Raw genomic sequence first — 20292 nt, 5'->3', positions numbered from 1 at the left:
TGTTATGTTAATATGTGACAAAACGCAAGTAATTATATTATTATGTAATATTAAACCCAGTATTCTGTGGTGAAAATTAAAGTTCAATTATTTAATATATAATATAATTTTTTCGTATAATATCAAAAACAAATATACATAAAACTTATTATAATGTAATAATGTTTGTATGTATAGATAGATGGATGGATGGATTGATGGATCAATGGATAGATTGATCAGGATGCAATTTAGATTTGAATTTTAAGACTCATTTGTTTTACAAATTAAGGAAATACAATTAAAATGCAATGGAATCGTTACAGTATGTGTAATTTTTATTAATTCTTTGTTCAACACTTGTAGAAGTGTGAGTGTGTGTGTGCATATATATATATACAGTACAGACCAAAAGTTTGGACACACCTTCTCATTCAAAGAGTTTTCTTTATTTTCATGACTGAAAATTGTAGATTCACACTGAAGGCATCAAAACTATGAATTAACACATGTGGAATTATATACATAACAAAAAAGTGTGAAACAACTGAAAATATGTCATATTCTAGGTTCTTCAAAGTAGCCACCTTTTGCTTTGATTACTGCTTTGCACACTCTTGGCATTCTCTTGATGAGCTTCAAGAGGTAGTCACCTGAAATGCACTTGTTGGCCCTTTTGCCTTCACTCTGCGGTCCAGCTCACCCCTAAAGCTTCTCGATTGGGTTCAGGTCCGGTGACTGTGGAGGCCAGGTTATCTGGCACAGCACCCCATCTCTCTCCTTCTTGGTCAAATAGCCCTTGATGCCTTCAGTGTGACTCTACAATTTTCATAGTCATGAAAATAAAGAAAACTCTTTGAATGAGAAGGTGTGTGCAAACTTTTGGTCTGTACTAAATATATATATATATATATATATATATATATATATATATATAGATATATATATATATAGATATAGATATATAGATATATAGATATAGATATATATATATAAGCAGATCAGCGTTTTTCAGTTTCATTGTGCTGTCATTCAAGTACAGTAATGTTTAGTGTTTGAGTAACACACTATTCATTGAAGCCTCTGCATACTTGATTTTAATTGAGGTTTCTTTACCGGTGTCAGCACATCCTTCTTTTGGTTTTGTCCCTGGTACGTGAGACATTTACAGTAGCCTTTCATTCTCGCAGATTATGCTTTCAGACCCCAAGTGCACTTTTCTCTTTTTTGATAAGTGTTTTATTTTCAATCCCTAACTGTGTAGCCTAGCAACAGGCAACAGGCAGCAGGCAACAGTTCAAGGCCTAAATATGGTTTTCTATGGAGGAGGAGCAAATGCCACGGTGAAGTACACATAGTTATTTAAACATCTCAGGAACCAAAAATCTTTTACAGTACCTGCCTCTGCAATTTGTTTATTTAATTTCCCAAAAAGCCCCAGGGCTCAGCGAGCACACAATTTAGACAGGCTTTTGTCCTGTGTTTAATACTTACACAAAGTTTTTTGCCCCAGAGAGACCAATCACCTGTACTCTGAGGACATTGGCTTCAACCAGACAAATAGATCAAATCCCCAGTGCTTTTACAAAACCCAATTCTGGGAACTCACCTCACAGCATCTGCTCCGGCTGTCTATTTCTAGTCCGAGCAGATTTCCTGCAGATAGGGATTTAGATCCCTCAGGTGAGGAGGAAGCTAATTTCTAGACAGAAAAGGTGTGATTTTGAGATACACTGATGATGGATAATGGTGAACCCTTGTCTAAGGTAAACCGTCTCTCTTTTTCCTCAGGAAGTTGTTGTGTGATTCTTTCTTAGTTATGTTTTCTTTTTATAACAGTCCAGATTGTGAGTCGCTACTGACACATGGATCTGATTAGTAACATTTTCTATGCCAATTCATTTTATTCACAGGTTCCTTTTTTTTCAATGCTGAGTTGAGGTTGGCCTGCAGGTAGCTGTGTCTGGTAGCAGATGTTTGGGTGTCATGCATTTAATTTAGTATTTCAGGCAATTAAAGTGCAGAATTTTGTTCTGGATATCCAAAGTATATCTAGATAATGCATTATATATTCAGAGCAGACTGTTTTAATGTATTCGGTACATTTTAAAAGCCTCCAGGGTTCATTTCCGTTCAGAAAGCTAACATGTGTCATGGGATTTGTGAGTACAGTTCTCTTGGGAGAATTTAAGATATCATCCATATGTGATATTAGTAAAGGGATTTGATTAAACATATTTAAGGCTTATTCATAAACATAGCGTTTAATTTACAGTCTATGACAATGATAAATTATATTTATTGATGTTAATCTTTTACCCTAATCAAACAGGACTACTTTTTTTCCCTGAGGATGTTAATACCACAATATTTTTTCTATTATTTATATTCTATTAACATTTTTATGAACCATTTGAATTATCTTTTATATTAATATTTTTTTTTTAATTTTAATTTTAAAGTCTTAGTTATTTAATTAAAATTTGTATGATTTAGTTAATTTTTACTTTTATTCATATTATTTTATAGTTTTAGTACTTCAACAGTTAGCCGCCAAGGCAACAACTTCTAATATTTATTTATTTTGGGAGTATTTCTTTTTATTTATTTTAAACCCATCTGAATCAAACATGTCAGTATTTTTCTCACACAACAGTAAAAATAACAGAGCAAATAACTCTTTTCTCATAAGAAATCGAATCCCATCCCGATTGTAATGTTTATGATTGCATGTATATTATTTTTTCACATTGTTTTTACTTATTTATTCTGACCTTCATTGAATACTATAAGCTACATTTCTCCCTGTGTTGCCTAGTGCACCTTCATTATGAATTTATACCTCTTTGCCAACTTTCTGGGTAAAATAACAGTTGGTGGTTCAAGCACATTAAAATTAAAGTGACTCTCAAAATTACAATGCCAATCCAATACATAACAAACGTCTTCTGTTAATAATTATAATTGACTTTTGCTTAGAAAATAATAGTATAGTTTAAACATTGTGCTTAAAGTAGCAAAAAGACTTGAATCATGGACGTTCAGCCATGGTGCTCATGAGGAAGATGCAGATTCGAGTCCAGCCTGCAACATTCTGGAATAAACTGCCAAGATAATATTAAGGAAAGCAACCATTTGCAAGGTATCCATTTACATAAGAGGGTTGGTTAACCATAACTAGTCATATTAGACATGGCCGAGTACCTTCTGTCAGTGCGGTTTAACTGAAGTGCTTTCAGCTTTATCATAGCACAGTTTGCCGTTTTCTCAGGTGATTAATTTTCAGTGAAACTTGTTCTGCCGTTACAAACAGGTTGCGACCATTTGAGCTCCCATTTAGCAGTGTGGTTTTAATTACGCCTGTCTGCCGACGGGGAGCAGCAAGCCGAGCGGCTGAGGCCACGACTGTCTGCAAGCCACTCAGACACGGAGCACATATGCTGCACGAGAGCAAATGAGTGCTGGGCGCAAATGGAGGGAAGATGAGTAATTCATGGCACGGAGTCAAGTCAGTGTACCTGGATTGTAATTTAGTCTGTTTGGCAGTGTTCACCTGAGTGCCAGCACAGCTTACAGCCCCCATCATGACATCATCATGATTCAAGAGCGCGCAGAGCTCTCTTCACATTCCCCTCGTATACTTCTTATTTGTTTATGTGTTCATTTAGGTCTTTGCTCTCTGTCAAGAGTAATTCTGCTGTCTGGTGAAATACGCTGCGGTTTTAGACATTAGGAGAGCAGTAGTGGAGAAGGCCAAAATAGTTTGATGGAGTTGCCTGTTACAAAGAAATTACTTCTAAATTGTCAAGAAAGAAGAAGAGTTGAATCTAGGGAGATTTTGTTTGGTGTTTACCTCACCAATTTCGGTGTGAATTATGTTGTTGCGTTAGTGCCTTATTGTTTGTTGTAGGTCACCTTGGTGAGAAAGCATCTGCTCAAAACAATAATATCATGTAAATGTTGTAGTTTGGATGGATGCTGGTGTCCTCAGCATTATTTTAAAATGCACTTCCAAAAAGCTAAATAAATGAATATATGTTTTAGCTATTTACACAAGATCCATTTGTCAATGCAAGAACGCAAGAACACAGAGAAGTTCTAGTATTTTTTAATGATATTATTATTATATATCCATTTAAATGTCAGCTTTATGTGAAAACGGCTTTTGCAAAGTGAGCAAAGTTTTATTATATATATATATATATATATATATATATATTTTTTTTTTTTTTTTTTTTTTTTAAGGGTATGGGTAGGATGATTTTTTTTTTCATGGAACGCAAACAGAGTTATCATGTCAAATCTGTTTTTGTTTTTCCATCAAATTAAAATGTTCAGTGGGTATTTTTTATTGGTTTAATACAGATGTTACACACACACACTAACGCATACTAATTTTCTATATTTAAAATTGCACACTTTAAAGTTTAAAGATCTCGTTAAACTTAAGACCGCTCAATTAATCTATAAAGCAATAAATAAACAGTTGCCTGGAAACATACAACAGTTATTTACAGATAGTGTGGGGGTTATAACTTGAGAGGGGATTTAAATTTGAGTCAACATAGGACATAGACAAAACTCAAAAGTATGTGTGTTTCGATTTGTGGGGTGCTTCTGTGGAATGGTCTGAGCAGTTCAATCAAACAAAGTGTTAATATGTTGCAATTTAAAAAAAGGTACAAAAGTTTTATGCTTGATAAGTATAGAAATGGAGAGGGTGAATGATAATTCATTATGGTGGGAAAGAATGCTTGATAATGGTTTTTGTACATGCTTTTTTCTTCATCTTAATATTAAGATAACGCATTATTTTAATTTAGTATTTTTTTGTTGTATTATTTAAAATGTTATGTTGATTTTTCTTGTTCGATTGTGAATTGGTTTGGGTAGTTACTGGGGGTAGGTCTTGATAAGCCTAGGGCTTCTACCTATCCCTTTTCGAACAGGTTGATTATTATGTTATTTATTTTTGTTTATTTATATGGATATTTCTTACGAATTGCTGTCATTTTTATTTTTATTATCATTTTATGAATTGTTCGAAATAAAGATTTAATTCAAATTCAAATTCAAATAGGGGTGCTGCTCACGGGAGTCGCAATTTTGCCAAAATCATTGTGTGAAAATCTTCTATAATAAAACCTTATAAATAATCAAATGCTTAGTTGTTAAAAATAATATAATATATAACATTTGTATTCAATGGTTTTTATTTTTTTTTAATGAGTTAAAAAATGTAGGCCTATTTATTAAAGTGAAGTGACATTCAGCCAAGAATGGTGACCCATACTCAGAATTCATGCTCTGCATTTAACCTATCCAAAGTGCACACACAGAGCAGTGAACACACACACACACACTGTGAGCACACACCCGGAGCAGTGGGCAGACATTTATGCTGCGACACCCAGGGAGCAGTTGAGGGTTTGATGCCTTGCTCAAGGGCACCTAAGTCGCGGTATTGAGGGTGGAGAGAGCACTGTACTTGCACTCCCCCACCTACAATTCCTGCCGGCCCGGGACTCGAACTCACAACCTTTCGATTGCGAGTCCAACTCTCTAACCATTAGGCCACGACTTCACGACCCTCCGACACATTACTGTCACAGACAGAGTCACATGACCAAAATGAATAGAGGAGAGAAACAATCTGGGGCACAGAACAGAAAAGAAAAACAATGCATTAAAATAAAGCACTGTACAAGTGAACTAACAGAAATTGGCAAGCTTACCCTATTCTTTATTATTTATTTATTTTATTGTAAGTCATGAAGTCATTCAACATTTGTCTTTGTTGCCTAAGAGGGCAAATAAGTGATCAATGTTTATATCAGTTAAAGTGTGTATCTATTGCTCAGAAAGTTAAGTCACAATATGTTTGTGAATAGGCGTTTGATTTACATTTGAGATAAAATGAGAAGGATACAAGGATACAAACTATAGCCACCTTTTGACAAAATTTGCTGTTTTGAATTTAAAATAGGCTGTTTGTGTGATTCAAGTAGATCTGATGAGTTTTTTTAAAAACTTGCTACTTCATACTTCAGTGATTTTATAATGTCTAAATATAAATCCAAAAGCAAAAGCTATATTATGTAGTGGAAATGTTAAATGAGACAATGAGGGATCCTAAGCTGACATCTAGTGGCCAGCGGGGGAATTTAATGAAATTCAATTTAATAAATTTTGTTTTTCTACCAGGTGGCAGAAATCATCCACTGAAGCAGGACCCGTTTTCCATGAGTTATCTTTATAAGTAAAAATGAAGAAATGCAGATGTTCTTAAAGTGAATTTTAAATAGTGTTTTTATATAAAAATGCACGAAAATATGAATAACTTCATATATAATATTTATGTATGTGTGTGTGTGTGTGTGTGTGTGTGTGTGTGTGTGTGTGTAAAGAGTTTTCCAAAATGAGATAAATGGCATTTTAAAAGAAGTTTCTGCCAAAATCAGTATTGTATTTGGTCAGTATTGAAAAGTCAATTTAAAATTTTATGCAAAAATGCGATATTTAAAGAGTTATTAGATTATGTTTTCTCCCTTTTTTCCAAACCACGACATGCGCCAGTCTCCCTTTTTTGCAGATTACGATATAGCCTTTCAACCAATCACAGTGCACCATTCCACGCACTCTAGACAGTAATGGCAGTACTTTGCATACACTCCGCATCTTAGTTTGTATACATAATAAAATATTATTTATTATAAAGTGTTTGTACTTTCATCGACATAAAACATCATCCTTCACATCGGCTATATCAGCACAGTGAGGCGGGGTAATGCTGAACGCAACATCTGTCAAACTGTCAAGTTTTGCAAAATAATTAAAACTGTAAAGCTTTTGCAAAATAAAGAAAACTACTCTCTGCTGTTTCGCTTTCTTGTCCGAAAACTTTGGAACACGTCAACAATTTAGCACAATTTTTCTTTCATTTCGTTGATCTGTCAATATGATTTAAGCAAAATATTTAGTGTATATGCCTATTCCTTTTTATGTAATCCTATAGGATTTTCTCCATTCACAGAAGCGCTGCAGGTGTGTGTGATCTGTTGAATTCATCTTAAACTATCCTCAGATAAACTAAAGCCATTTAAAATTTTCAGTTCTGTTTGGAACTGTAAAATTTGATTTAGTTTCTGGTTCTGGTTCTGTTCTGGTCACAATTTTGTTCATTTCTGTTTGTTTTCGTTCCTTGAACCGGTTCAGAGCCCTGATATATATTGAAAATCCCTCCAAAAATAACTAAAAAGTGAGCAATTCTATTTGTTTGAAAAAAAAAAAAACTTGAAACAGAAGTGTTCTACTGTCTGGGGTCTGCCTTCTGGAGTTAAAGGGGATGTTATACAACACACCTTTTTTTTGTCATTTTTTTCACCCCTGGTGAGCTAGTATCTTTTTCATCCACATGCTGTTTAATGAGCTTTTGGTCATCTACTTGCAGAAAGTTTTCTGCAGGAGTTAGTGTCAGGGGCTAGAAAACAGGAGGGCACCAACACTGATCTTGCATACCCCTCAGCAAATGTGCAGTTGTGCCCCTATATATACTGTATACTGTATAAGATTTGAACTCAGATCTCCTTAAATTTTTTAATTGCAAAAGAAAAAAAGGGGTCAGAGCAAGATTTTTTTTTTGATTAGATAATTTTTAGAATGACAGACCAATTCAATTTTCACAGTAAGACCAGAAACATACTGTAAACTGGATTTCATGTTGGTTTTATCTAGCAATACTTTCTTTGGCCAACTAGCTTCAGAAAAAAAAGGATGCTGGTCAAAAAGACCAAACCAGTAGATCCAAACATGAATTCATGCTAATTTAATCATTTATATATTTTCACCAATATTTGGTTTAATTTGACTCTACGGTTAGCAAAATGCTGCACACTATGTGAGTGAGCAAAGATGGATTCCGTCAGTTATTGGTGAAGTTTTTTCTTGTTGTTGAAGAGGTTCCTGCAGAAGTGTCTATAGCCTCCAGAGGGAACGCAACTGCAGAGAATCAATGAAGGATGAATGTACTCATCGCTCTCCTGTGACAACGTCAGTGTCAATGTTTAGTTCTCTTTCTATCACTCTACTGTCAGAATTCTGCCATAATAAAACACTACTCACACGGCACATCAATGAAAAATGACATTTTATTTCCCGATGCAGACCACCGCAGTCTGCAGCTGTGATGAATCAACTGTTATCTGAAATCAAACCAAAACAAGCATTAGCCGATGTGAGTTTAACTTTTTTTTCTCCATTGTGAATGTGAGAAGAGGAGCGCTGAACTCTTCGCTGTTTGTCATTATCTTGCTTTGTCTGAGAGGTAATTGTGTGTTAATGAGATGGACCCATGAGAGAGATTTCAAAAGCAAATTGAGTTGTGCAGGTGTTTATTGTCTTGCATGTGCTTCAGTGTTTAGGATTATTTGAATTGCATTGTATTCCAAAATATTCACCCATTCAGTTTTGTCTTTTTAATATAGCTCGATTGCAAACAGTAAACTAATCTTTTCCGCATAATGACAAGCAAATAACATGCACTTGTGTTCATGAGCATGACTGTGGATCAGTTTTGTGTTTTACTGCATTAACAACTGTACTTGTGAAACCACTTTTGAAATTACAGCTTTTCTAACTACTCATAAATTTAAGTAGATCAACTTAAATCAAGCTACTCTTTTGAAATTGTAGCAATTTTTGAAATTGTAGAGGTCTAAGGGTATTTTTGAGGCCTGGAGAAGTTTTGTCATGCCCTGACATTTGTGCTTTTTTCAGTTCCTTATAAACATCTAAATGGCTAAAGTCTAATCTCACTGTAATCAGCACAAACTGGGCTGTAATAATATGAGAGCAGCATGTATGTACATGATTGTGTTTTTGAGAAAAAAAATGTTTATGCGTGGTTAGTGAAAAACTAAAAATGTTAAATCACTTGAAGGCAAAAAAAACACATAAAGAACATTGGTTCCCGGGACTTTTGAGAACTGAGAATCGACTCCAGTATGTTTCTGGTCTTATTGTGAAAATTTAATTGGTATTCCATTCTAAAAAATATCTAATCAAAAAATAAATCTTGCTCTGACCTCTTTTTTTTCTTTTGCAATTAATAGGAAGCACACTTTCCTATTTTTAGTTTAAAAGAAGTATACTAATAGCAAACTTGAATAAACTTCTTTTGCGTAAGGGTAACTAAAACCAAACCAGGCTGTTGTAGAATAGTTTTCTTTTAGCAGGCTTGTAATACTTCAGTTCATTTAACTCACTATTTTTTTACTTAGTTACAACTCAACACTGATCAACAATCTAACAGCACTGCAGCTGTAACATTATCTATGAAGATCCCTCAGTTATACACTGAGTGTAGAGACTTATCCACTGAGATGATCCGTGGCTTCAGCCTTATTTCTAGCACTTATTACAGTGAGTTTAAAAAGTAAAATGAGTCGACTATTTACATTGAGTCTCTGAACATTCCCAGCCTTGTCTTGCCTTCATTCAGCAGGCAGCAGTCAGGCAGTGAATGTGGGTTATAGCACACTCATCTGAGGAGGGTAATCTGAGGCTTTAGCTGTGCTAATGCTGTGGGACTTGTTTGCATGTTAGTGATAATGTACGCCAGAGCCAGATGTGGAATACACATCCTACATGCTCTTCTTAATAGCCCTATCATTCATTATGCATATTGCACATGGTGCAAAAAGTTGCAGAGTTTTTGCTTTTAGATATGAGCAGAGGCAGCCATGCCAATCTTCTTTTTGAAGCTGTTATTTTTTGCACATTGTGATGCCAGTAACACTGAATTCATTACTTTGGATTTATTTCACAATTTGTGCATGTATTTGTCAAGTTTAATTAAATAAGTGTGTGTGACTGTTTCTGCATTATATTTTGTGGAGATATTCACACTAATGTCCTTGCTAGACACTTGCATAACATAGCAACAAGGGATTCTGTTTACTGCACAGCTTTCACTGAGCAGGTAGCAAAAGATCTGAATAAAACAAGACAAAATCTAGAATAAATTAAAGCCATGAATCCTGACAAACCACATTTTTGAAAGCATAATATAATAAAATTATTATTATATTAGATGTTTTGATGTTTGTGGTTTGGTATTTAAAGAAGATGGAACTATTCATGGACATCTCATATATTCTGAACATATATATATATATATATATATATATATATATATATATATATATATATATATATATATATATATATATATATATATATATTTAGTATATGCACTTTTTTAAGAAAACAATTTCTAAATGGTAAAATTATAAAATGTAATATTTATAAATATTAAATTTACAAATTTAATATCATATAATAAGCATAGACTTGTGTAACTTACTTATTGTGTAAATATATGTCTTGTGTGTACATGTGTATGTACTAACAAGGATAATAATATAAATTTTTTTTAAAATCAGTCTTAAAGAAAAAAGTTGATGGCTAACTTGTAAAAGTTGTGTAACGTGCATGCATTTATTTATTTAACATTCAGTAAATGCTTAAAAGGGAAAAATATTTGTAAGTGTTGGGTTCTGCAATTAATGTAGATAACCTTTGTGTATATATTTTATTGTATGTATTATTGATGATAAACGATATGTAATACAATGTTAAACAATATAATATGATATAATATGAACAATATTGGTAAATGATATCAGTATAATTTATAAATTAAAATAAAAATAATTTCTAATGTTGGAATTTCTGATGTTTATTTCGAATGTGTCTTTTTGTATGAGGTAGTGGACAGCCATGTAACATAAAAATATGGCGTTTTAAACCAATAGTAAATAGAGATTTAAAGAACCAAAAACACTGTAGCTAAGAGTCTTATCATCACCCATGTCAACAGTACTAAAGAGCTCTTCAGCCAGTAATAATGCATCAGCGTAATGCCAAAATAAAGGTCAGAAATAGAGGGATTCAGTGAAAGTGCCACATTTCCCATTACTTGTAAAACGCTACATAACTACAACACTTCTTTAGTCCAATTGCCAAAGATAGCTCAGCAGGCGGCGAGGTGCCAAAATAAGTCTGGCTGATTTTATCAAAGATGCCATTTCTTTTCTTTGTGAAGTAAACGACACATCTACAGTCTCCCTGGTTCTGAGCCCGTTTTTTGGGGGGGGTGGGGTTCAGACGTAAAGGATGCGCTCCATTTGAGTGGTTTAGGGAAGGGATCGCACGGAAGCAGCTTTCTCTCTGATCAAGAGTTTTCCGCTTTGATTGCGATGCAAAGGAAATTATCATTTGAAGTCGACTAATGTTTCCTTGTGATTACAAACCAAGCCAGTTGCATGCAGCAAGTCACTCAGAAAAGCAGAATGGCTGTGAGTTTGATATGAAAAGGCCTCTCACCAGCACACTGTAGACGTCTGCTATGGAAACTTGGCATATTTATCCTTCCATCTACACAATTCAGGGGGAAAATGTCACCAGCCATATGCTTTGTGGCAAGTAGCGGACTGCTTTTAGAACATTTTGGCAGCGCTTTGCATTCGCTGACTTCACTATGTGAATGTGATTTAGCTCACAGAGAGTCGAAGATAGTAGCAAATGTCTTTGTCACCCCTGTGGCCTGCTAGCTCAGTTTAGAGACTCTATCAGGAAAACATGCTTCAAAGGTTCCGCATGCTCAGGGTCCAATCTTTGTTTGGAAAGGTCTCCCTTTGTACCCCGGGACTGTTGTCCTTTCTCACCCAGATCCGAACTAGTTCAGGTTCAAACTCTCCTTAATGTTTTTCCTTTTTAAATCTTCTCACCAGCAGAAAATCTGTCATTCCGTGCCTCAGTTAAATGCCGTGTGATTTACGTTTCTTAGCCACATTGTTTCGCCTAGGTGTCCTTGGGTGAGCTGTGATTCGTTTAAAAAGAAATTTCCGTTTTCATTTCATCAGTGTGGCTTTCTCTCGTAGCCCTAAGACGAAACTCCAGGGAATGACCTGTGCAGTAACTCAAATCTAGATTTAAAAATCCAATAAAAGTGGGCCGGTGAACAGATTTCTGAGCTCTGTTCCTGAAGATTTCCCTGATTACTTTTTGAAGTGCCTTTTAGCGGCAAATGCCAGAAATATACAGAAAGTCTATAAGACTACCACACTATATCGGCCCGTCATGCATAAGCCTCATATTCTCATATACGACTGCTTGGCCGTTCCACTTTGGTCCGCAGCTGCTGCAATGACAGTGGCCTGCAGTTTAATTAGTCACTTCAGCACAGATGCAGAATGAGCCTCATAAAACATGAGCTCTCTAGCCCTGTAGCAGTGCATAAGTCTTCCCTCCCGCCTCACCCAGCTGTAAATCAGGCAAAAGTCCTCTTTATTTCCCAAGAAATCCCACTCGTTTCCCACCGACTGTTTAACACGAGAATGGTTTGTAAAGACTACCGTGTGCCATTTAACGCAGTGACGTTTGGACCCGTAGTTCCCAAGTCCAGAATACACATTATGAAATGGCAGGTTGGGTCGGGAGGTCACATCTTAAAAGAACAGTTCACCCAAAACTACAATTGTGCAGAACATGTACTCACCCTCAGGCCATCCAATATATAAATGAGTTTGATTGTTCTCAGGAACGGATATAGAGATATTTGGCATTACATCAGTTGCTCACCAATGGATCCTCTGTAGTGAATGGGTGCCGTCAGAATGAGAGTCTGATAATCCGTTCTGATGAAGAAATAAACTCCTGAGGGTGAGTAAATTTTAACCAAATTTAAATTTTTGGGTGATGTATTCCTTTAAGGCAAGACACCCAAAGTGAATTGGGTAAACTAAACCCCAGTTGAATGATTGCATGAAAAACAATAAATATATAAAGAAAAATTGTATTACAAAAAATGTTTGTTTATTTATTTATATTTGACCGAAATATGCAAATGAAGCATCTAATTAAAAATGAACTAATTTGTATACATTTCCAGAACAGAAATCAGAATATCGAATGAAGCCTATAAATATAAACAAACCCCTGACTCAAACCTTCAGAATATAGATGGGAATAAACTTACAGTTCCATGTATATAAGTGCTACTGAAGTGAAGAGATTTCTGACTGCATGAGAAGAAAAAAAATCTTTTTGAGAAAATGGCCTTTAAAGATATGCACCATAACTGAAATATATAGATGCAACTATACAGTAAACATTTAAAAGTGTATTTTGCATGTTTTCTTCCCACTACTCTAAATGAACGTAGTATGAAAAGCCAAATAGCCCCAAACCTCAAAATTGACCAATGCCTGAAAAAACTGTTTTTGCCTGTATTGTCTTGCCTTAAATGCTAACATGAGCTTTCCATAACACGTGTGCGTTATTAGTCACTGAATATTGCATTCACCCCAAAATTTCCTCTCGCAGGCTAAGATATCCATGCCCCCGGACACCTAATTTATCTGCTGGTGTCATACAGGAGGCAGGAGGTGGAGGAGGGGCAGAACCGGCGGAGAGAGGGAGGGGCGATACTGCGGAGGGAATGGAATGTGACAGTGCTCTTCTCCACTGTGTTCATTCCTAGTCTCATGCTAATTAGCACTGGAAGAGTGGGAACAGGCTGCCAGAGCCATGAGAGGTGCCTCTGGTGCAACATGATGCAATGCAGGGCTTCCCTGTGCTATATCAATGCAGAAACCTCTGTGGCTCATATCAAAGCGGCATCATCCTGCTGGGCTGGATCTGTTGGTTTGCTGCAGGCAAAAACAGGTTTATCAAAAGATCTTGTTTTCATGCTGTTGACAGCATTGACATGTATTCAGTCATTTAAAGTTTTAGGTAGGCTAATTAGATAGAGCCATACATGTTCTTATTAAATTCAAACAATGCTGATTGTGGATCAGGTGCGGTTTGATGAAAAACTGTAGTTCAGTCACTGAAGCTTTAGCTCTTTAAATGGAACAGGGCTGCTTCTGTTGCTCTTATGCCTGATGATGAAAGGCTATTGATTACAAAGCTGAATAAGTAATATTGAGGGGAATATAGTCTGGGCTCTGTTGAGGCAATTTTTAGTCCTTGCTCTCAGGTCTACATTCTTTCTTGTGGTTTGGTTGCTAGGCACTTCATCAGGGAACTTAATGTGTAATTAGAATGTGTGCAGGGTTTATTTTCTGTCTGTTCTCTCACACACACACACACACACACACACACACACACACAAAAAGCATGTCTTCAACTATATGAGCCACTGCACCAAAAACTAAGATAAAGTTAATTTGCTACATAAATGGAGAAATGCACCAGCATGCACTAGTAAATTGTCTAAATAAATCAAAAAATAAAATGCTAAAAGCATCAGGTTGCTGATTTGGGGGTACCAAATCTGCATTTTACAGTGATTTCTGAAGGATCATGTGAAGAATGGAGTAATGAATGCTGAAAATTCAGCTTTATCATCATAGGAATAAATTACATTTTAAAATATATTCAAATAAAAAAACAGTTGTTTTGAATTATAATATTTCACAGTATTACAGTTTTTACTGTATTTTTGATCAAATAAATGCAGCCTAGGTGAGCAAAAAAGCCAGTCCTTATAAATGCACATTGGGTGTTTTACCATGATTGGTAGAACTATTCTCTCTTTTCCACACATTTTAAAGTGTAAGTATGCTATCTATGATTTATTTCATTCAAACCAGCTCAGGCTGGCAACTTTTTTCTCCCCAGAGTCAGTGTTGACTCAGACAGCCGATGTTACAGGATCAAACCAAACAAACTGTGTTTGAATATGTGCTAGTCTGTATCATGCTACTTACACATTTACAGGAAATGTCACAAACAAGAGTCTGCCAGATTCACAGAAAGGGGGATTTTTATTTGTGTTGATTTGAATCTGGATGACTGTAAATATATATAGGGGATGGCATTAATGAATTTGTTTAAAGCAGAATAAAAACATTTTGCAGCGAATCTCACTCTGAATCCCTAACCAACAACAAACAGCTCAAGGTGCCTTTATATCTTTGCGTTTGATTTTCTCTTTGATACAGATTCAAGAGCAGATGGAGCACCACAGAAAATCGATCATGCCGTCATCGGCGGCATTGTCGCAGTGGTTGTGTTCGCCATGCTGTGTCTCCTGATTATTCTCGGACGATATTTTGCAAGACACAAAGGTAAATCAAAAGACACGATTTTAGCTTCAGCTTGATTTTGGGTTGTTTTTTTATCTCTGGAAGTGACAAATGTTCCTGTTTTAAGGTACCTACTTTACTCATGAAGCCAAAGGAGCGGACGATGCCGCAGACGCAGACACTGCCATCATCAACGCAGAGGGTGGACACAACAATTCGGATGACAAGAAGGAGTACTACATTTAACTGACTAGTCCCGTTTGCTTCCTGTGCTGAACAGCAAACTGTGGACTGCTGGGTTGGGAGGTAGGAGTTGTGGGATTCAATCAGGCTGGATTCACACCTGTGCAGCTGAAGAGACGGTGAGGAGAAGGTGCTGCCATCGAGACGGACGGGGTGTGGGATGGCAGAGCACTAGGAGAGCTCAATTTTAGACCGCTTCACCATCCAACACCTCCTGCTGGGGCCGGTTTTGTTCAGTTTAAACATTTGCTAAGAATTTTGTGCCTTGTTCTGTTCTTACTGAAGTTCCCACTTTCATCAGGACACCCGCGAGCTACTGTCTCTCGAACAGTTCAAACCCGCGGTTATTTTATTTTCGTTTCATTTTGGTTTTAATTGTCAGCACATCTTAACGCTCTCTCTAATGTCGTTCTGTCTGCAGGTCTGAAAGAAACCACACACAAAGTTTCGATGTAAGATTCTGTCAGAATAATCGCTTGGGTTGTTTTCATGAATTGATTCCAAGTAATTTATTTGACAAATTGCCTGTTGCTCTCCTTAGTCCCGCAGAGAATGACTTAAAGAAGATAGAAACCACTTTTGTTGTGACCAGCATTCAACAGCAGTATTGTGTTGCAGCATTATTTATTAGGTATACTGTATGTGATTATAATCAGCTTGTGCTGATATTAGGGCTGTCAATTGAACAATGCGATTAAATATATATAAAAAAATAGCATTAAGTCAATAATGCCTCTGATCCATACGTAAATTTTGTCAATGACATTACACATTTTTGTCCAATCTATTTACTTATTTAAATTATTATTTGGCATAATATTTTTATATTTTTTAGAAGAAAAGAAATATCAAAACTGCTGCAATGTTTATGTTTTTATCTAAAAATGTGGTGCAATCAACATGCAATTTTTTTTTTATATATTTATAGTTTAAGTAATGTAACTCCCCAAAGACGTAATGATATTTATGAATTAATAATTTGTATATATATATATATTAGGGGTGTAACGGTACGCAAAAATCACGGTTCGGTATGTACCTCGGTTTTAAAGTCACGGTTCGGTTCATTTTCGGTACAGTAAGGGAAAGAAATGCAAACATTAAACTGCAGGTTGTTTATTACTATAAACTTTTTTTTAAAATTTGTTTACAATTTGTATTTTTTTTTAAATACTTTTTAATAAAATATATATAAAATAAAAAAAGAATAAGAAATAAAATACTGCTGCAAAGTTCTCCACTAAATAAAATACTCTCAGTCTCAAACCAATATCATATAATGAAAAATATAAATAAATAACTATGATTACAGTGCAGCATTACCAATCCCAGCTTGTAGACCTGCTCATATGTAAAAAAAAATATATATAACTTTTATATATATAAGTGTAAAGTGCAGCATGAACAGTTTCAGTTTTTAGTTTTTCGTTATTGCGTTGGACCTATCGGAATTAAGAGCAAAGGTCTGTTTAAATGCCGACGTGAACTGCGTTTGAATTACAATCGTTTTTTTCCTAGTTGTAGTGATGTTCACACTCTCGTGATGCCTTTTGAAAACCTTAGGCCGGTGACACACTGGCATATTGCACCTGTCAAACATGGTCTATTTTGCCGTCAATACTGTTGACGGTATTCTTTATCAGTAGGCTTTATATTTATGCTCAACATGAAGAATAGATATTGTTGTAGTGAAGACAAGATCCTGGTCTCTCGGCACCTCGGCGGTCTCCCTCTATGTCACCTACAGCAGCAGCAGCGCGCCAGCGCCGTGTCAGGCACGATTCTGGTGTGTAAAGACACAGAGAACGCGAAGCAGGTGTCACGCAACTGACAAACAGCGGAAACGCCACGCAGCCAGTGTGTCACCAGCCTTAGAATCAGCTGCAGGGCGGGATTTGCGCTGAACGCGGAGACTTCCGCCACTTAATATGTTCGTTTGAAAACACGAAAATGTATATGTTCCGCAAAACAAAATATTGCATTCGGTCATTCGGTACACACGTGCACCGTACCGAAAGCCCTGTACCGAAACAGTCCGGTACGAATACACGTACCGTTACACCCCTAATATATATATATATATATATTGAGAGAGAGAGAGAGAGAATTTTTTTCTTCTTTTTTTTAAGTTCACCTACTCATATACGTGCATGGTGCCTTTAAACATGGTGCTCATGGCGTGAGGTGCCAAAAATATTTAGCATTTTAACAAAACATCACAGACTGAATACAATGAGAAATCCTGTTGTCGGAAAGACAGACAAACTCCAAAATAATTTACTGTAGTGGACTGTAGGGTGATTGACTTATATTCATTGATTTGGAAATTTAACAAAAAATGTATTGTCCCCCTGTGCCTAATTTGAATTAATTTGATTAATTCATCAGCATATGTTGCAAACGATTGACAGTCCTAATTGTTCCTTAGATATACTGTATGTGATTACAATCGGCTTGTTTTGATATTCATTCCGGCTTGTATTGTATTATCCATTTACCAGCTTCCCTCACAGACTAATTTATTGTAATTATGCCCAAGCATTAAAAATGAATGCCAAAGCAAAGAAGAGCAGATCGGCTCCTTGCTCAGCTGTACAGGAAGGCCGTCACAAAGATGTCCCTTCCTACGAAACACAACATATCTATCAGAGTGTAAAATAGCTTTCATTTTTAGCTTGTTCTCATTCAGTAGGCTCAGTATGAGGTCGAGGTTAGTGAGTTTCTCAGAATATTGTTAGTGCTTCTGTGCGCTTCTTATAGTAACATAAAAAAAATAATTTTGTACTAAATGAAATAGATGGAGCCTGTATGTTGTAAGCCATACTCACAGTTGTGCCCTCCATCACGATCTTATTCTCGATTCCTTCAGTCCAGCTCATGTGTAGATGCCAAATTGAATGTAATAACTCTACAATAATGCAAACGTTTATAAAAGTGAGTCCTGAATGTTCTGTTTATCTCCTCAAACTTGCTTTATGTTCAGGTGATGTATGCGAGGGAACATTTTTACTGGGACAAACATTATGTTTTATCTCTCTTAAATGTATTATATATGTATAGAACGTGAAATTATTACATTATTGTAGAGTTAGTATATAGTTGGTGAAATATTACACTCATATCAGGTATTGTTTCATATCTTTGGCCTTCGTCCTAGACAGTTGGACAGATGCGTATTTTTGTGATTAACTTCATGGGGGCATTTTGGAGTTATGGTGAGAGTATGGTTAACGTTGTAAAATCCTTGTGACAAAATTGTTTGGTCATAGCGTTTACATGAATTTGTGTATTATCAAGTGTTATTTTTTTGTTTGTTTTTCTTAGTGTTATTCCTGATACTATCTGACAGGTGAGCATTATTTAGATTTGAAAACGCTATTAAATTATGGTATATTCGTGCGAGGCTCTTGTAGCTAAGGCCACTGATTATTCTTGGTTATATGGAAAGAAACTTTCCTTTTGATTGTCACTGTATGTTGTACAGAATTTTGTGCTTTTATACAGCAGCAGATTTATTTAAACATATCATGTTCTGAACGCCTACAACACTAAACTGATTGAGAATGAAGTAAATGAAAGTTAAATTATGACCCCTAAAAAAAACTTTGGCCCAAAGGTCATACACTGCTTGCTATTTCTTTATTTTTCTTTTTTTAAATAGTACTATTATTTGTTGCATTAAATTGTAACAGTAATTGCATTAAAGATACATTAAACTGTGATCAAAACAAATGACAGTAAAGACATTTATAATGTTAGAAAATTATTATAATTTCAAATAAATGCTGTTCTTTTCAACAGTCTATTGAAAAATATGTATCATGGTTTCCACAGAAATGTTAAATGTTTTCAATATTGATAATGATATGAAATGTTTCTTAAACATCAAATCAGCATATTAGAATGATTTCTGAAGGAAATTGACATTGAAGACTGCTCACAATTCAGTTTTGCCATCACAGGAATAAATTATTTTATTCAAATAAATGAAGCTTTGGTGAACATAAGAGACTTATTCAAAAACATTGAAAATTTTTTATCAACTATGTGTGTATATATATATATATATATATATATATATATATATATATATATGCACCCAATTGACATTCCAAGCATGTGAAAAAAAAGTCATTTGTAAATGTATACTATATGATTTCGCTCAATTATCATACTGTAATTGTAATGGTATTTCCAACTATCACATGTTAAATAAGGACTACAAAATGTTATAACATGGTGAGAGTTTCCACCAACCTATTTCCAGATCACCCCTTTCCTTTCTTTTCTAATGTTTACTTTAAAATATAGTGAAATGGTAAGTCATCTAAAACTGCCCAAACCTGACAAGCATAACTTCGGTGTAGGTTTGATTCTGCCCTGCCTCAGGTCTGTCCATGAATTCATTTTTTGCATCTCAGGTAGAATGCAAAAGTGATGCCCCATATCTGAAAGAAAAGACTTTAAATTATTATCGAAAAATCATGCAGGATGGAGCATGTTCGACATGTTTTATCTGTACTTCAGATGCTGTGCACTGTGTAAATGTTCATATTACTTTCTATAGATGGGTCACAGCAAGCAGATGATAGGTTTATTTAAAGAAAATATATCTAAGACGTTAATCTTTATCTAAGTGCGTACCTTTACAATGCATTTTCCATTTTTAGACAACATGTACCATCAGAGCCATTCTTCAGTGTTTCCATAGGTTTTATGTCAGATATTTTGTCTCATCTCTGTAGTTTGTATTCCTTTGTAATTAAAGCTATTTACATGTTCCCGATTACACTTTGTATTTGACCATGAAAATACATTTTTACAGAAATGGAGCAGTACTGTCTTAATAAAAAAGAGGTATTAATGTTCATAAAGCAGTTTAATTGAGTCTTATGCATTTACTGAAACTGATACTGTATACTTCATGAAGTGTCCAATTAGCGCTGTTTGCTGATGCGCTATACACCACTTTATA

At 35.3% G+C, this 20292-nt stretch overlaps 1 protein-coding gene across 3 annotated transcripts in view; it reads left to right on the top strand.

The window, feature by feature from the left end:
• The window catches only part of LOC132122823 (cell adhesion molecule 1-like), a 172468-nt gene extending 156245 nt beyond the window's left edge, over positions 1 to 16223 (top strand). For all 3 annotated transcript variants that reach the window (XM_059533264.1, XM_059533265.1, XM_059533263.1), the window contains 2 exons: positions 14991 to 15116; positions 15202 to 16223. In XM_059533264.1, the coding sequence (XP_059389247.1) occupies positions 14991 to 15116; positions 15202 to 15320 (245 nt within the window). In that variant the 3' untranslated portion in view covers positions 15321 to 16223. The remainder of the gene's footprint in view (positions 1 to 14990; positions 15117 to 15201) is intronic.
• The last annotated feature ends 4069 nt before the right edge of the window (positions 16224 to 20292 follow it).

The sequence above is a fragment of the Carassius carassius genome, chromosome 41 (assembly GCF_963082965.1).
Source record: "Carassius carassius chromosome 41, fCarCar2.1, whole genome shotgun sequence".
NCBI classification, from domain to species: domain Eukaryota; kingdom Metazoa; phylum Chordata; class Actinopteri; order Cypriniformes; family Cyprinidae; genus Carassius; species Carassius carassius.
Note: the sequence above shows the minus strand (reverse complement) of the source record. Positions and strands in the feature narration are given on the sequence as shown.